The sequence below is a fragment of the Trichosurus vulpecula genome, unplaced genomic scaffold (assembly GCF_011100635.1).
Source record: "Trichosurus vulpecula isolate mTriVul1 unplaced genomic scaffold, mTriVul1.pri scaffold_176_arrow_ctg1, whole genome shotgun sequence".
NCBI lineage: Eukaryota > Metazoa > Chordata > Mammalia > Diprotodontia > Phalangeridae > Trichosurus > Trichosurus vulpecula.
Genome location: NW_023494460.1, coordinates 1 through 17,884, shown reverse-complemented (window position 1 = coordinate 17,884; position 17,884 = coordinate 1). Strand labels below are relative to the sequence as shown.

The 17,884-nt window shown below is 56.5% G+C and overlaps 1 protein-coding gene across 1 annotated transcript; it reads left to right on the top strand.

Moving 5' to 3' along the window:
- Window positions 1-10,268: 10,268 nt before the first annotated feature.
- Window positions 10,269-17,544, top strand: LOC118833316 (septin-5-like; the record flags this gene model as incomplete). The annotated part of the gene is made up of 6 exons (XM_036740683.1): window positions 10,269-10,373; window positions 13,699-13,795; window positions 14,344-14,430; window positions 15,143-15,266; window positions 16,370-16,504; window positions 17,454-17,544. Coding segments are annotated over exons 1-6 (621 nt in total), but the record flags the coding sequence as incomplete, so codon positions are not given.
- Window positions 17,545-17,884: the final 340 nt, after the last annotated feature.

Here is a 17,884-nt window from a genome sequence, read left to right as displayed (position 1 = left end):
AGAGACAGAGAGAGGAGAGAGGAGACAGAGACAGAGAGACAGAGAGAGAGAGACCAGAGAAGAGAGACAGAGAGAGAGACAGAGAGAGAGAGACAGAGACAGAGAGAGAGACAGAGAGACAGAGACAGAGAGACAGAGAGAGAGAGACAGAGAGAGAGACAGAGAGACAGAGAGAGAGACAGAGAGAGAGACAGAGAGACAGAGACAGAGAGACAGAGAGACAGAGACAGAGAGAAGAGAGAGAGACAGAGAGACAGAGAGAGAGAGAGAGACAGAGAGACAGAGAGAGACAGAGAGACAGAGAGAGACAGAGAGAGAGTGTGTCAGAGCCCAGTGTGAGGGCAGGGACAGTTTTCCCTTCTGTTTTTGTATCCCCATTGTGCTGTACTTTTTATGTATTTTGAGCGGGGGGAGGCTCTGGACTTGTCATTTTTAATCTATGCAGAGGAACTCTCAGTGTGGAAAATCCCTCCACTGTTGAGGCTTAGCAGTTGGAGTTTCGGACACTGGTCTGGGGGTGCTAAGACAACAGTGCCACACCCAGGGTCATTCAGTGAGTCTGAATCAGAGGCAAGACTTGAACTTAGATCTTACTCCAAGATGGGTACCCAGTTTGCTCCTACCTATCGCTGCCTTGTACCCAGCAGGTGCTTAATAAATGCTTATTGACCTGAATCGCAGGGGGCTGGAGTGGTGGGTACCATTCTGTAGCACTGAGGAAGCAGGACTTTGGCGGGAGGGCCTTGAAGGTTCCTACTTCAGGGTTCTAGGCTTCAGTGGAGGGAAATCCAGGGCTGGAGCTCAGCAGGGAGATGGAAGTAAGGCATCATTAGTGAGGAAAGCATGTGCAGAGAGGTGATCCCTGAGCCTAGGGGAGCGTCCAAGGGAGACAGCCCATAGAAGGAAAGAGCCCTGCTCGGGAGGGCGAGGGCCAAGGAAGCCCCAGATACATGGGGGTTTTAGTTCGTTCTCAATCCAGTCTGAGTCAGCCATGGGGTGGAGCAGCCTTAAAAAAACCAATCCCATCATTGGAGAGCTTAAGAAATGCTGGTGATTGGGCCCACAACACTCTACCCAGGTCCTCCCACACCTGGAGTGCTAAGCTCGATGCGGGGTGCCACATTTTGGGGAAGACATTTTAGGGGACCCTGGGCAAGGCGTTAACTTCTTAATGTGCCCCCAGATAGCTCTCGAAGATTCTGATGATGAGCTAGAGAGAGCCCAGAGCAGGTGATCAGGATGGCAAAGGATCTCTGGTTGAAGGAACTGGGGAGAGTTAGCCTGGAGAAGAGAGGACTTAGCGAGAGAAATGGTAGCTGTCTTTAAGGATCTAAAGGGGCTATCACAGTCACGTGGAAGGGGAATCAGCCTTGGTCTGCTTGGCCCCAAAGGGCAGAACCTAGGGGAATGGGCAGAGGGGCAAATTAGATTTGGTATAAAGAAAAACAGGATGGTCTAAGTGGAATGGCTGGCTGGGTGCAGTGAGCCTCCTATCACTGAAGGGATTCATGTAGACTGGCCATTGGATCAGAGAGGATTCCTGGGAGGCAGTGCTGGGCTTAGAGGGGCTCTGAGTGCCCTGCCTGCTCTGGGGGTCTCTAACAGGGTGGGGTACAGTAAGCATCATGGGCAGGCAGCTTGAATTCTGGGAGTTTTCCGGAAGCCCTAGGGAGCATGTCCAATGATCTGAAAGGGCTGGCTGATGCCCTTCCCCAGCTGGGGAGCAGCCCCTGGAACAGGGAGGGGCTCTTTGGGTTCCCATCCTGTAATTGGAGCTAATCCTTTCCCTTCTTTCTGATGTCAGCATCTACGCTCCAGGAGTGCCCCCCTGCTAGTCACTCACCAGAGAAGAGAGCCATGTGCTTTTTGCAGCGGTTTAGGTGAGGGGCTGCCCAGAGAGCCCGCTTACCCTTAGGTGACATTCTTCTGGGTATGCCCTTGGCAGGATGAGGCATCTTGGAGCTGGGGTTACCTCTGTCCTTCTGCATGCCCTCTTTTCCCAAAGAGGGGACCTGTTCCACTGAGCAATAAGGCAGCCAGAAGAGGAACTAGCTGGTGGTGATGGGTGGGGGGTGGTCCTCACATTAAAAAAAACAAAACCCCAAACTCAAACCCTGCACAGCTAGGGGACTCCTCCAGAGACTCCCCACCTTGGCAGCCTAGCAGTCCTGGGGAGCCAGCAAACGGGTGAGATGATGCAGGTTTCCTGCCTTTGATGGATGGTACTGGCTTCTAATCCAGACTTGGGCTCTTCTTGCCCCACCTTTCCCCAAGCCCTCCCTCCTTCCTCAGTCCTTTCTCCTTCCCTCCCCTTTCTTCCCCTTCTCCTTCCCCTCTCCCCTCCACTCTTTGGGCCCCTCTCCGAGCTCCCTTCTCCCCCACCCCAGTTTCCTCTCGCTTTCACTTCTTTCTGGCAGAGGCAGAGTTGTTTTTCTGAGAGGTCTGTAGTATATACTGGAAAGTTCTGTGTGGATATTTCCATTCCCTCCATTGGTCTCCTCTTCCAGTCCTGGGGATGCCTGGTGGGGGTTGGGGAGAGCCTGGAGGGAGATCTTTCCTCATCCACTCCACCCCCTCCTCACCACCGGACTGAGGTGAAAGGGGGAGAGACTGCCTGCCCCGCCCAGGTTCCCCGAGCCTCTGTGCCTCAGGCTGAGCTGTCAGGGGACGGGGGAGGGAAGGACGCATTCGAACCTCAGATTGGTAGGTGTGGAGCTGGACTGGCTTAGGCCACCTAGGATGAAGCCTCAGTATCCCCTAGGTGCAAAATGGACCGATAGCTCCTGCCTTTCTGGGGAACGTTCTAAATGTGGAAGGGGTGCCGTTGGAGCCATGAAAGATGCCTTGTCTCCCGTCCCCCCCAACCTCTCCCTGCTCGGCGCACCCCCAGCCAGGAGGCCACCTGGGCCCGGACTCAGGGAACAGACGGCTGCTGTTCAGAGCCTGCTCAGGCCTAGGGCACGGAAAATCGGGGCGGGGGCTGGGGGCGCAAGCTCAATGGATCTTTCTTCTTGGCCATCCCCCTCCCCATTCCCCCGCAGGCCCTGTGTAAACAAGGGAGCTGGGTGGGGGCCAGGGCCTCCTTCCCAGCACCCCCCACCCACCCACCACTTCCCCCTGCCTCTGGACACTGCGGCCAGGGCGTTCATGGCTCTGGGGGTGGGGGGAGGGGGACGGGGTGGCCGCGGCTTCTGAGACGTCGCCCAGTCTGTGACTGTTTCCAGAGGAAGTTTCCGTCGGGTCTGCAGCCCAGCGCAGTGTCTGGGGAGGCGGGGGCTGGGAGAATGTGGTCAATTCCCACCCCCTTCTCCCTGCCCCCCGCCCCCGCCCGCACCCCAGCCTCATCCCACCCTCTCCTCCCTTCCCTGCCCACCCACACCCCAGCCTCATCCAACCCCCCACCCCGTCCTCCCTTCCTTGCCCCCCCATCCGCACCCCAGCCTCATCCCATATCAGTCCTCCCTTCCCTGTCCCCATCTGCACCCCAGCATCATCTTACCCCCACCCCGTCCTCCCTTCCCTGCCCCCCACCCGCACCCCAGCCTCATCCAACCCCCCACCCCGTCCTCCCTTCCCTGCCCCGCCTGTCCCATCTAGGCTCCTAACCCCTATTGCAGCTGGCCTTGTCTCCAAGATCTAGGCCAAGGCCAAGGGGAGATCTGCTAATTGGGGAGTGGGAACAGGGGACCTGGGCCCTGTGGGGAGGGAGGGGGCCAGGGGAAGGAGGAGAAGAGGAAGGCAGGTGGAGAGAGGCCCAGTGGAGTACAATTGAGAGAGAACTTAGAACATGGAATGTCTGAGTTCCGAAGGAGTATTACAACAAAGAACAGACTGTCAGCCATGGCAGGGCCTTTAAGAACATGGAATGTTAGAGCTGGAGGGAGCTTGGAACAGGGAATGTGGGAGCTGGAGGGAGCTTGGAACAGGGAATGTGGGAGCTGGAGGGAGCTTGGAACAGACAATGTGGGAGCTGGAGGGAGCTTGGAACTTGGAATGTCAGAGCTGGAGGGAGCTTGGAACAGGGAATGTCAGAGGTGAAGGGAGCTTGGAACAGACAATGTGGGAGCTGGAAGGAAGCTTGGAACAGGGAGTGTGGGAGCTGGGAACAGACAATGTGGGAGCTGGAGGGAGCTTGGAACTTGGAATGTGAGAGCTGGAGGGAGCTTGGAACAGACAATGTGGGAGCTGGAGGGAGCTTGGAACAGACAATGTGGGAGCTGGAGGGAGCTTGGAACAGAGAGTGTGGGAGCTGGAGGGAGCTTGGAACAAGGAATGTGGGAGCTGGAGGGAGCTTGGAACTTGGAATGTCAGAACTGGAGGGAGCTTGGAACAGACAATGTGGGAGCTGGAGGGAGCTTGGAACAAGGAATGTGGGAGCTAGAGGGAGCTTGGAACTTGGAATGTCGGAGCTGGGAGGGGCCTTGCAGATCATCTCCAAACTTTCTATTTCAGAGATGATTCTGAGGCCAGAGGGTCAGTGAGGGTGCCCTAGGAGTTAGTGTGAGAGCTGAGTGGAGAATCCACTTTCTGGCTCCCCCCCCTCCCCGACCTTTCCCCATGCACTTGACTGTCTCAGAGGTCTCCACTTTCACTGCCCTTCCCACCCCCAGCAGGGGCTGTCTTTGAGCCCAGGGTCTCTAGGAATTTCCAGCCCCTCCAGGTAATAGAAGCTCCAGCATTAATCAGCATACAGTGGCAGCTGGGTGTTGGGGAGAGGGTGTCCCCAGGCCCGGGGGCCTCTTCCATCACCAGGAGCGGTAAGCTCAGGTTCCTGTCCGTGGCTCCCCAGCCCCTTCCTCCTTCCCTCACAGCCAGGGGTGATGGGGCCGAGGGAAAGAGGCCGCAGCATCTGGGGCCCAGAGGACCCGGACTGGAATCCTGGCTCTGCAGCCCGGACTCGTTCTGGGCTTCAGCCTCCTCTGTGAAATGAGGGGGACGGACAAGATACCTCTGAGGTCTTCTCCAGCTCGAGATTGGTGATCCAGCTCTGGGAGGGTCTGTCTAGAATGCAGAGAAGAGCCCCTGCTGCCCCCCACCCCGCACACACAGTCACACACGGTCACACGCATACACACAAGGACACACAGGCACATGTGTACACACATTTACACACATGCATACACTCACACAAAACACACACATGCATGCACATACACGAGACACACACACACACATACTCTCACACATACACCCACACTCACACACTCACACATTATTACGTGTGCACACACACACATACACTCACACACTCATACACACACACTCACAATGCACACGTGCACACACTCACACTCACTCACCCCTCCCCCACCTTGCCTCCCCACCCCCACACACAGGCAGGTTCCATTTCCAGGTCTGTCTCCAGAGCCAGTGTGACCAGGAGGTTGGGTCCATCTGCGGTCCTGTGCCGCCCCCTGGTGGTGGAGGGCAGCATTGCTGCAGCCCTGCCTGAATTAGCTCCCTTTGGCCCTGGGACGGCCAGGGGGGCCACCCAGGAATCAGCATCAAACCTGGAAGTCAGGGGGCCGGCCCAGGTCTCTTTCCTTAAAAAGGCTTAGAAGATCTGGGTTCAAGTCCAGGCTCTCATGGCCGAAGCAGGACCTCTCTGGACCTCAAGCCATGCTCCGGTTCTCCTCACACTTTCCAGCTGTGGAGACTGAGGCCAGGACAAATGACGCACCTTGCTCGAGGTCACACGGGCGACAGAATCAGTGACAGAGCTGGAATTCGAACCCGAGTCTTCTCGATTCTAGATGAAATGCTTAGAATGGACCTGCAGCCTGGAGTCCTGGCTTCTGCCCCTTCCCTCTCCACCGACTTTCAACATCGTGACCACAGCCAGGCCCCTTTTTCCTGCAGTGACAGGGGTGGCGGGGGTGGTCCCAAGGCCCCTCCTATCTCCTGCCTGTTCTCTTGGAGACAATCTCAATGACCGTAGGAGCAGCTAGTGATTGTACTTTAAGGTTTGCAAAGCGCTGCCTTATTTAATCCTCACAACAACCACGTTTTACAGACGAGGAAACTGGGGCAAGTGGCTTGTCCAGGGTCACACAGCTGCTTAGTGTTTGAGGCTGTCTTTTCCCAGCATTACTCTCTCATGGTACTTCACCTTCCTACTTTGGCCAGCGCCCCATGCCTCAGTTTCCCCTTCTGAACAAAAGTCTGCTTCTCTGCCCCCACCATGCTGTACCCCCAGGGGGGTAGTGGGACCTCGGCTCTGGGCCGCTCATGGGAGGGCCCAGAACAGCCTGGAGTCCTCAGCCCATTGAGATTCCAAGCTGGTGATGCCAACTGAACCAGGCTGGATTTGGAATCAGGACAGACCCGGCTTCGATCCCAGCCCCAACACTGCCTGTCTGTGTGACCTTGGGGAGGTCATTAACCTCTCTGAACCTCACTTTTCCCATGTGGTCAGTGGCTGTTGCTTGGAAAGCACTTCATGAGCTGTGAAGCCTTGTTAGAATAGTGATGGCTCAGCTCTAAGGCTCCCTCCTTTTCGAGGAGGACGCCGGGGCCGGGGAGAAGGAAAGCCTCTTGCCCCAGGTGATGTCAGGAGCAGAGAGCTGGCCTCCATGGTCGGCTTCTCTCCTACCGAATCCAGTGCTCCTTGCACAGGACCATCCGGCTGGCCCACAGAGAATGCCCCTTCTGCCCTGCACCCCTGCTTCCCCAGGGCCGGCCAGTGCCTGCTGCTCCCTGGCACTCCTGACTCAGTCACACAGAACCTCAGAAGGCATAGCAGACATTATTCAGCCCATTTCCCTCATTTTACAGAGCATACTGAGGCCCAAAGAAGGGAAGAGCTGACCCAAGTTCACGCAGCATTCATTAGTGTCAGAGACGGGAGTAGAAGCCGGGTCCCCGAGCTACTGGAGGCCTGCCCTTTCCGCTACCCCAGGAGGGGGTTGAGCCCATCCCCTCACCCCCATCCCCCAGCACCTGGTGACTCGGCTCCGGGTCTGGCTGTGCGTGTTAGGCAGGATCCTGTCAGCTCCTGCCCCCGGCATCCCTCTCTAGTCTGGTGCCTGCCCAGGGAGAAGAAGGCCTGGGGTGTTTTCAGTCTTTCAGGGGACTCAGTCCTCATCCCTTCCTCCTGGGTTGCTGGGGTAACATGGTTTCCTAGCAACCCCTAGTGGTAGGAGGCAATGGGGAAGGGAGCAGCTGGGCTAGGATCATTAATAGAGGACGTGGGCAGGACAGGAGAAGAGCCACAGAGCTGGGCGCCTGGGAGGTGGGAGGCAGGCCGACAGAACCTGGACCCTTTCATGGGGGATCCTGTCTCTGACATCTGGGGCAGCCAGGTACTGAGGTCTCCTGAGCAAGAGGGGGATGCTTGATGTGCAGTGAGGCCAACGTGGGGCCCAAACCTGGCCCCTCAGGAGAGGATCTGGTCCTACCTGCTCAGAGCTGAGCTTCCCCCCTGCTCACCCTGAGGAAAGCATTGAACGCTAAATGTTAGCCCTGAAGTGACCTTAGACTTTGGAATATGGAAGGTCAGGGCTGGGAGGGAGCTTAGAACAGAGGATGTCAGGGCTGGAGGGAGCTTAGAACAGGGGATGTCAGGTCTGGAAGGACCTTAGAACAGGGGATGTCAGGGGCCTTAGAACAGGGGATGTTAGGTCTGGAAGGACCTTAGAACAGGGGATGTCCAAGCCAGGAGGGAGCTTAGAACAGGGGATGTCAGGTCTGGAAGGACCTTAGAACAGGGGATGTCAGAGCTGGGAGGGAGCTTAGAACAGGGGATGTCAGAGCTGGGATGACTTTAGAACAAGGGATGTCTGGGCTGGGAGGGGCCTTAGAACAGGGGATGTCAGGGCTGGGAGGGCTTTAGAACAGGGGATGTCAGGTCTGGAAGGACCTTAGAACAGGGGATGTCAGGGGCCTTAGAACAGGGCATGTTAGGCCTGGAAGGACCTTAGAACAGGGGATGTCAGAGCCGGGAGGGGCCTTAGAACAGGGAATGTCGAAGAGCCCCCATCCCCATACCAGAAGACAAGTGTTATGGGAGGTATGGGAAGGTCCTTAATGTCTACAAGGGCTCAGAGAAAAGGGAGAAGGAGCTGAGCAGCAGGCTCAGCTTAAGCCAGACCTCCTTAAAGGATGGGGAAGATGTAGAGAGGAATATATATATATATATATATATATATATATATATATATATATATATATATATATATATATATACACATACATACATATATGTATATATAGTCAGCAAGCATTTATTAAGTGCCAGATGTATGCCAGGCACTGTGCTAAGTCCTGGAGACTGGTAAGGGATGGTCCCTGCCCCCCAGAGGCTCCCGGACTAATGAGGAAGACAGTATACAAATGACTGTTTGCCCACAGGCCCCAGACAGGACATGCTGGATGTGAACAGGAGGGAGGCCCTAGAATTATGGGAGGTCAGGAAAAGCTTCTTGTAAATGGTAGAATTTGAAGGAAGCTGGGGGGCCCAGATGAAGAGGGGGGCACAGCCAGAGACAACACCTGGAGTTGGGAGATGAGGAGCAGCCAGGCAGCTGTGTCACTGGGTGGAGGCTGTGGATGGGGATGGGGATGCTGGGCCTTTGAAAGCCAAACATCACATTTAGGCGTGGGGGTGGTGGAGTTTCCTCAGTAGGAAGAGGGATGTGTCAGGGAGGACAGAGGGTGGCAGTGGCAGGCAGACCCCCAGCAGCATTGCCATCACACGGGCGAGATGTGATGGGGCTGCTCCGGAGAGTGGCACAGGAGAGGAGGGGGCGTAGTCAAGAAATGGCACACAGGGAAAAGCGACAGGCCTGGCAACAGCTTGGATGTGGGGGGTGAGAGAGTGAGGAGCCTGGATGGCACTGGGATGGGAGCGGAGGACTGGAGGAGGGTGGTGCCCTGGACAGTAATAGAAAAGCTCCGACAAGGTGGGGGCTTGAGGGAAAGACACCGAGTCCAGTTTGGGCATGTTGAGTTTAAGATGTCTGCTGGAGATGTCCAATAGGCCGCTGGAAAATGAGACCAGAGGTTTGGAGAGAGGTTAGGGCTAGACAGGAGACTCACAGCATGGAGACATTGATTGACTCTCTGGGAGCTGAGGAGATCACCAAGCAAAGTGGTGCTAAGAAAGAAGAGAAGAGGGCCCAGGACCCAGCCTTGAGGCCTGGTGTGACCAGGACATCAAAGGAAACAGAGGAAGAGTGGTCAGAGGGGTAGGAGGAGAACAGAGAGACAGGGAGAGGGGTGGAGTGGGGGGAGGGAGAGAGACAGAAGGAGACAGAGACAGAGGGAGAGGGCGAGGAAAGGAGGGAGAAGAGAAAAAGAGACAGAGACTGAGAGAAGGAGACAGAGACAGACACAGAGACAAGGAGAAACAGAGAGGACAGAGGAGACAGAAAGAGACAGAGCGATAGAGAGGAGACAGAGAGATGGAGACAGAGAGGAGAGAGAGAGACAGAGAGAGACACAGAGAGACAGAGACAGAGAGACAGAGACAGAGAGAGAGAGACAGAGACAGAGAGGCCTAGACAGAGAGGAGAGACAGAGAGGAGAGAGAGATGTTTCCTGGAGGCCAGGCAGAGGAGATCCTGGAGGAGAAGAGGGGGGTCAGTACTTGCAAAGGCTCCAGGGCAGTCAAGGAGAATGAGCCTGGAGAGAAGGGCCCCTGGCTCTGGTGATTCGGGGGTGCCTGGTGCCTCTGAAGAGGACGTGTGGGTGGGATGCTGAGCCAGACCACAGAGAAGTAAGAAGGGGGGAACCTGAGGTGGTCTTTGAAGGTGGGCTAGATTGTGCCCTCCCTGGGGCCCCGTGAGGTCACCTAAGTGGACAGTCGGAATCTGAACTCGGGGCCTCTGGGTCCAATCAGGATTTCTCAGGATTTAGAGAAGGCCATTGAGTCTGTCCCCCGCCCCCGCCACCCATTTTTACAGATAATGAAACCAAGGCGCAGAAAGGGAAAGGCCCAAAAGCGCCTGGTAGTAAGTGGCGAGCTGGGCCGGCCGTCGCTGCCCTTCCCACTGAGCCTCCCTCCCTCCCCTCTGCAGCTGTGGCCTCCACCGGGAGACAAGATCTGCCCAAGGCTGGGCCAGGGGCTGGTCATGTGCTGCAGCCCGCTCCAAGGGCCCGGGCTGTCCCACATCCAGCAGGCTCCCTAGGGCGTGGGGGTGGGAGAGATAGGCAGCCTAAAAGCCGGCTCCCAGCTGTCAAGTGGGAGGGGGAGCACATGGGCGGGAGTTGGGGAGCCAGGCAGCCAGCCAGGGAAGGAGCGAGTGTGGCTGCGCGTGGCCGCGAGCCTGTCAGAGCTGCTGGCGGGCATGGACACCCTAGTTCTCCAGGACCACCTGGCCGAGCAGCTGCTGTCCCCTCGGACCCAGGCCCAGAGGAGGCTGCCCAAACTGAAGGTACTCAGGCCTGGGCCTGGCCCTCGGGGCAGTGAGGCCCACGGGGAGGAGGCTGAGGCAGCAAGGGCAGAGGGCAGAGATGGAGCTGGGCAGCGCTGGGTTTGGGAGATCAGGGTCTGAATCATGGCTCTGTCCTCCCCCATTCCCTGTTTGTCAAGGGAGGGGGTTGGAGTACATGATCTCTGAGGCCCCCCGCCCAAGCCTGTAACAGGACACTGGTCTGGGCAGGGCAGGGCCAGAGGAGTATGTGGGTGTGTGTAGATGGGAGAGCAGCATGTGTATGTGTGCCCACCTTGGCCTCCGTATGTGTGTGGGAAAGGGGCCCCGTCTCTGTCTCCAAGCTTCGTTCATTGTGTGATCGTGGAATGTAAGGCAGCACTGAGTCTAAGCCCTTCAGTTTACAGAGGGGCAAACAGGCCTGGGCAGCAGAGGGGACCTATGAAGGTCTGTGTGTGCCTGGCCCAGTTTGTGAGTGAGTCTCCTTGGAACTGGAAGACAGGAGCCGGTCCCAGGAGGATGGGGAGCCCTGATCTCCTGCCTCTCTGCTAACACAGGGCTGCTGGGGGCACCTCCTGCCTCAGACCTTGGATGACCAGTCCTGCTGCCCCTGGGAGATGAGGCCTGGATCCCGAGGTGGAGGGTGCCGTGTGGGATCTGCAGAGCAAGGGAGGGCGGGCCAGGGCAGCGCTGCTCCTGGAGGGGCACTGACTGGAGAGGTGGATGGGCCTTCCGAGCTCCAGCTCCACCCCAGCTGGGTGCAGACTTAATGGTCTCCTAGGTCCTTCCCGAGTCAATGCTGCAATGATGAGCCCCCACATAGCTGTGCAAAGCAGGCTGCATTTGGAGCCGGGAGCCTGGGTTCAGATCCTAGCTCTGGAACTCACCGGGTGACCCCGAGTACCATTTCACCCTTCTGGGCCTCAATTTCCCTCTCTGTAAAGGGAGGGGGAGAGGATTCCATCTTCCTCTAAGGTCCCTCCAATTCCTTTTGCTTCAATCTCTCGCTCCCAACAGGGGAGGCTCAGTTTCCACAGAGGAAGGAAGGTTAGAGTCAGATAATGAAGGGCATTTGATGCCAGACTGAGAGGTTTGCATTTTAATCCTCGGGGCAGTGGGACCCCTGAGTATTTTTGATCGGGTTGTGGCAGGCTCAAGCCGATGCCCTAGGAAGATTATTTTGGCAGGTATGTGAAGGGTGAATGAGAGGCTGGAGGCAGGGAGCCGGGTGAGGAGGCCAGAGATAGGGTAGGAAGGACACCTATGGCTTCTGAGGCTTGTTCGTTATGTGCACAGCTCTTTGTCTGGCTGAAGAGCCCCGTGAAGGTTGGTTTGGGCTGTTGTATTAATATGAGCCTTATAGCAACCCTGGAGGTCACGTTAGCATCATTTTACAGATGAGGGAACGGAGGCTCAATGAAGGTATGGCCCTCGTCATCATGGTCCAGGAGGTCTCTGTGTGTGTGAGAGTGTGTGCGCGCGCGTGCGTGCGTGTGTGTGTGTGTGTGTGTGTGTGTGTGTGTGTGTGTGTGTGTGTGTGACAGAGACGGGGATGGAGAGACAGAGAGACCCGGTCTGTTTCTGTCTGTACCTCTGCATGTGTGAGCGGCTATCTGCATTTGTGGGCACATGACCCCCTGTTGAAGGTGCCCGTGTTTCTGTCTGTGCCAGTCTCTATGGGAACAAGGCCACCATGTGCAGGCCCCAGCCTTTTGGGCCGGGTGCTTGTGAGGGAATCTGCCCTGGGCTGTCTCTGGTCTCCTCCCAGTGTTGGGGGCTGAGAGAGAAGGGGGTCCGTCCTAGGGGCTCATCCTCTCTTCCCTGCTGGAGTACTGAGGAGAGCCCCCTGCCCAGAGCTGGGGCTAGTAATGCAGCAAGGGGGTAGGGAGGCCCCCAGGCCTCAGTTCCAACACCCAGGTGTTCCCCCTACAGCCTGCTGTGTGGGACCTGATTTGGTCCTTGGCACCCATGGGCTTCTGTTGATGGGAGGGAGGGATCGGGACCATTCCCGGCCCCCAAAGGCCCCACCCCACCTAGGAAGGAGGTCAGGTGGGCCCCTCCCCCACCTCCAAACACCAGAGCGTCACAGCAGGCGGGGGCCGGGCTGTGGGGCCCAGCTCAGCTGGCCTCCTTTCTATATATATAACTGTGTCCCGGCTTCTCCCACACGGAGTTGGAGCTGGAGGCTGGGACAGACAGTCTCCTGCCCACCAGTGCCGGGTGGCAGCTGCTCTCAGGAGCTGGGACACTTGGCAGCAAGGGGCTGCGTGCCCAGGATTATCCAGGTTTGGGGGTGGAGGTCTGGGTGCTGCTGCTCCCCCCCACCTTCTAGGAGTGGGCATCCCCCCAGACTCCATGCTCAGCCAAGGTCCAGCCAGTGGGCGCTCAGGACCGGGAGGAGAGCGTGGATTGGGAGAGCCAGGCCCAGGGAATGACGGCCTCTCCCCTTGTCTATGGGACTTTGAAAGCTGATTCTTTGTGTATGTGGCAGGTCACTGGTTTCTCTCCCTCGGCTACAGCTCAGCCTAGAGAATTGGGGACCCAGAATAAAATGACTTCTCCAGGGTCACACAGCCAGAATGAGTCAGAAGCAGGATGTGATCCCAGGGCGTCCTGGCTCTGGGGCAGGTTTGTCTTAAGGTTTAAGAGCTCACACTTGCACAGTGTTCCCAAAAGTCTTCCGCTTTTAAAGCTTAAAGCACACATGAAGACTTTTTGGGACACTCCACATTAGAGACCACTGGGGGCACCACTGGGAGATAGAGAGCACCCTGGGCCTAGAGTCAGGAAGACCTGAGTTCAAGTCCAACCTCAGACACTAGTTGTGTGACCCTGAGCAGGTCACTTAACTGCCATCTGCCTCAGTTTCCCTATCTGTAAAATGGGGATCCTAATAGCCTTTCCCTCCCAGGGTTGTTGTGAGGATCAGAGGTCACATTTACACAGGGCTTTTCATACGTTCTAGATAAACCCCTTTGCAAACTTCCAAGTGACAGGCGCCATTAAGGCTTCCTTTGGCACCGAGACTTTGGGGGCGCCCCGTACAAACACAAGCCATTTGCAGTATTACCTCAGAGCAGCCTGGGAGAGATTCTTAGCCTGATTTTTACAGATGAGGAAACTGAGTCTTGGTGAGGTTCTGTGACTTGCCCAGGGTCACGCAATGGGAAGGTGGCAGTCAGGATGTGAGCCCAGGCCCACCCGACTCTGAGCCTACTGTTCCGGTCATGAAGTCTTGCTGTACACACATGCATGCACGTGTGTGTGCATGTGCAGGCATGACCCCCACACGCTCACACGCCGCCCCTCTCTGCTTTGTCCCCTCCAGGACCATGACAAGCAGTACGTGGGCTTTGCCACGCTTCCCAACCAGGTTCACCGCAAGTCTGTAAAGAAGGGATTCGATTTCACGCTCATGGTTGCCGGTGAGCACTGCCCCTCTCTGCTGGTGCCGGGCACCCCCTGGAACACAGCGCATCCGCTTTAGAACTCTGAAATGCTTCCTGAGTCCTGGCTCCTGGCCAGCCTTGGCCCGCAGGGGCTCTGATTAGTGGGGCTATGGGGTGTGGGGGTGGGCAAGCAGAGAGGACCCAAGCTCCAAGGAGGAAGATACAAGGTATCAGCCAGGGCTGGGCTGGGAGACTCGCTCCGGCTCTGGGAGAGGGCGGTACTTGGCAGGGTCATCTTGGTCCTGTTCCCCAGGGATGCTGTCCCTCCTGGGCACCTCTGCTCGTGACCATGCTTGGGTGGGGATTTGGGGTCTCCTGGGACCGGAGAGATGGAGGGTGGGCTGGTGAGAGTAGCCACAGCCACTGACCTGGGGGTGGGGACTGGGCTGTGGCAGCCTGGGACTGCCTGCCATCCCGTTGGGCATCTGTGGACAGGGGTCCAGGCCTTTAGGCCCCAGCTAAGCCTCAGCACACCACAGCAGCTGCCCTCCCTTTATAACTGGGGTCTCCATGCTGTGCGTTAGGGGAGTCGGGCCTGGGCAAGTCAACCCTGGTGAACAGCCTGTTCCTGACAGACCTCTACAAGGACCGGAAGCTTCTCAATGCCGAGGGTGAGTGGCAGCTTCTAGAGGACCCCCAACCCCCCCAGAGTTACTCCCCCAGCCCCACCAGAGTCACTTCCCCACCCTGGGCACTGCCCTTTAGAGACTCAGCATCCTGGCTACCAGAGCTAGAAAGACTTTAGCGCATAGAATGCCAGATGTAGATGGGCCTTTAAGGGGGCAGCCTATTTCACAGATGGGAAAACTGAGGGAGAAGAGTGAGCAAGGCTTGTGGCTCAGGGTCAGTGAGTCCAAACCCCCTCCCCCAGACCTGACCCAGAATCCTTTTCACACTGTCCCAGGTGAGAATTAGGCATCAGCCATGGAGGTTGGAAACCTTCAGCTTGAGATCACCCTGTTAGGGAGATTGCTCATGTCCAGCTGAAAATTCCCTTTGCAAAATGCGACCCCAAACTCTGCCCTCAGGGCCAGGCCAGCCCTAAGTGAAATGGGCAGCCAAAGGAGGGAGGGAGTTCCCCGTCACGGGAGATCTGCAAGCTGAGGTTGGAGGCCCGGTGGTGTGGGCTATCAGCCCAGAGAGCCCTTGTTGCAGGATGGGCACCCTGAGCCTTTCCTTGGCCAGCCTAGGCCATCCCACTGTCTTCACCCCCCCCCCCCGTGGGGCACTGCCTCCGGGTCTTCGCCTTGGCCTGGCACCGCCTCCAGACCCTCACCAGTCCAGCCCAGCCACTCTGTGACCGCGGGCCCTTGGCTTTCTCAGAGAGAATCAATCAGACAGTCGAGATACTGAAGCACACTGTGGACATCGAGGAGAAGGGCGTGAAGCTAAAACTGACCATTGTGGACACACCAGGCTTTGGGGACGCTGTTAACAACACCCAATGGTGAGTGCTGGGCCTTCAGGTGGGCGCGGGGTGTGCCCTAGGGATGATGGAGCAGCCGTGGGCTGGAGGCAGGAAGACCTGAGTTCAAATCCCACCTTGGACATTTGCCAGCTGTGTGACCCTGGGCAAGTCACCTGACCTCTGTCTGCCTCAGTTTCTTCATTTATAAAATGGGTGATAATAGCCCCCGCCTCCCAGGGCTGTTGTCAAGATCCCACGAGATTGTCTTTGTAAAGCACTTTGCTAACCTTGAAGGGAGATGGAAATGCTACTTAGGATTACTGCTGTTAATAGTGAAAATAGTCAGGGTTCATGGGTTCAAATCCTGTCTCTGCACTGTGCTGCCAGTGTGACCGTGGGCAAGTCATGGTGCTTGGATGGGACTCAGCTTCTCCCTCTGTTGAATGAAGAGAGGAGGACTGGATTGTGGGGGGCGTAGCTCTGCTGGAGGTCCCATCCCCAGCCCCGCTAGAGCACTGACGCGTGTTCGAGAGCAGAAGGGGTTGTGGGTTCGAATCCCAGCCGCATGACCTTGGGCAAGTCCCGGCCTCTCTCTGGGTCTCAGTTTCCTCATCTGTAAGGGGAAGGCTTTGGACCCTGAGGTCCCCCCTGGCCCCACATCCGTGACCCTCAGACCTCCAGGGTCCGTCCTAATTCTAAATCCCATAGCTTAGGTCAGACGAGAGACAGAGGCCTCCAGACCTGACTTTCCCAAGGGAGAGATTTCATTTTGGCAGGGTGGGGGTGGGGGACGACACACGGACACAAAACAAATGGATGGGGCGGGGTGTGTGTGTGTGAGGGGGGGGGGGGCGGATCTGGCCAGGGTCCAATCCCCCCATTTCCAGTGGGAAGATCCTGAGTCATGCTCAGGAGAGCATGGTCAAGTGGAGAGAGCCCTGAACTTGGGACAAGAAGACCAAGGGGTGAAATGCAGCTCTGCTATTTATGAATCATGTGGCCTCAGTTCCCCTCCTGTCAAATGAAAGAATTGGACTCAATGACCCTTAAGGCCCTTCTAGCTCTGGGAGGGGGGCAGAGGTGGAGGAGGCTTCCCGGAGGTGGGCAGAGCCCCAGGCTTAGGGGATACCTTGGCCCCCCAGCTGGAAGCCCATCACGGACTACGTGGACCAGCAGTTTGAGCAATACTTCCGAGACGAGAGCGGCCTCAACCGCAAGAACATCAAGGACAACCGAGTCCACTGCTGCCTCTACTTCATCTCTCCCTTCGGGCACGGGTGGGTAAGCATGGCAGGCAGGTGGGCATGGCAGGGGGGGGCTCCCTGGGGAGGGGGGGAGTCAGGGCACCCTGGGAGTCAGTGGAGGGGGAAGGGAGAGAGATGGGAAGGATAGGAAAGAGAAAAAGGAAGCTGTGGGGTCAGGATGACCCAGGTCAGATCCTCTTCTCCCGTGCTGGCTGTGTGACTCTGGCTACATCCCTCCCCTCCCCGGCCTCAGTCTCCTCCTTGGACCATGATTCCACAGACCTATCTCCAGCGAGGGAACCGATGGACTCAGAGGGTGTGCTGAAGTTGACTTTTGTCTTTCTTTCTCTTGTCTTTTGAAACTTAGCTAATGTGAAAATGTGCTTGTGTTACAAACACATATTTGTAATAGGTTTGTTTCTCTTGCCTTCTGTTTGGGAAGGGGAGGGAGAGAGTTTGGAGCTGAGAAAAAAAGAATTAAAAAGCCTTTGTCCTTAAAAAAAAAGGATGAAGAAAGGGAGAAGGACGGAATGACAGAAACAACAAAAGGCAGAAAGAAAGAAGAAAAGAAAGAAAGAAAGAAAGAGAAAGAAGGAAAGAAAGGAGAAAGAGAAAGAAAGAAAGAAAGAAAGGAAGAAAGAAGGAAAGAAGAAAAGGAGAAAGAAAGAAGGGAAAGAAAGAAATAGAAAGAAGAAAAGAAGGAAAGACAGGAAAGAAAGGAAGGAAAGAGAAAGGAAAGGAAAGAAAGAAGAAGAATGAAAGAAAGAAAGAAAAGAAGGAAGGAAGGGAGGGAGGGAGGGAAGGAGAGAGAGAGAGAGAGATGACAGGTTTCTCTGGATGACATCTAGGTCCCCCCCAGTTCCAGATCTCTGCTCTCAATCCCTCTGGTTCTAATCCCTATGATGGAGGTGAGGTCCTCTGCCCCTCTGCTGCCCACACCATGGCCCCATGGCCATCCAGGCCTGTCCAGTCTGTCCTGTAGGACTGCCCTGCTAGCCCCAGCCTACCTCCATGCCCACAGGGTCCAAGGCTGTGGACAGTGTGGGGCCGGTGCCCATCTCCCTGGGGGGAAGGTAAAGGAAGGTCATCTTTTGACCGTCCATGTACTGAGGAGGGAATGATCAGGGGCCTGCCTGGGAGATTCCGTGGCAGGGAGAAATCTCATGTGAAGCCCCTGGTCACTCTGTGGCCCAGCTCCTAATCAAAATTATTGGTGCTCAGAGACCCCCCAGTAACAAGCAGCAGACCAAGAATCCCCTCTCTACCACGCCTGACAAGGGCTGACCCACAGCCTCTGATTGAAGGCCTCTGGCAATGATCTCACTGCCTCTCGAGGTGCCCAGTCCATTTTGAGACAAATTCTGATTGTCAGAGAGTTTTTCTAGACTTCAACTTGTGTGTCTCTTTGCTACT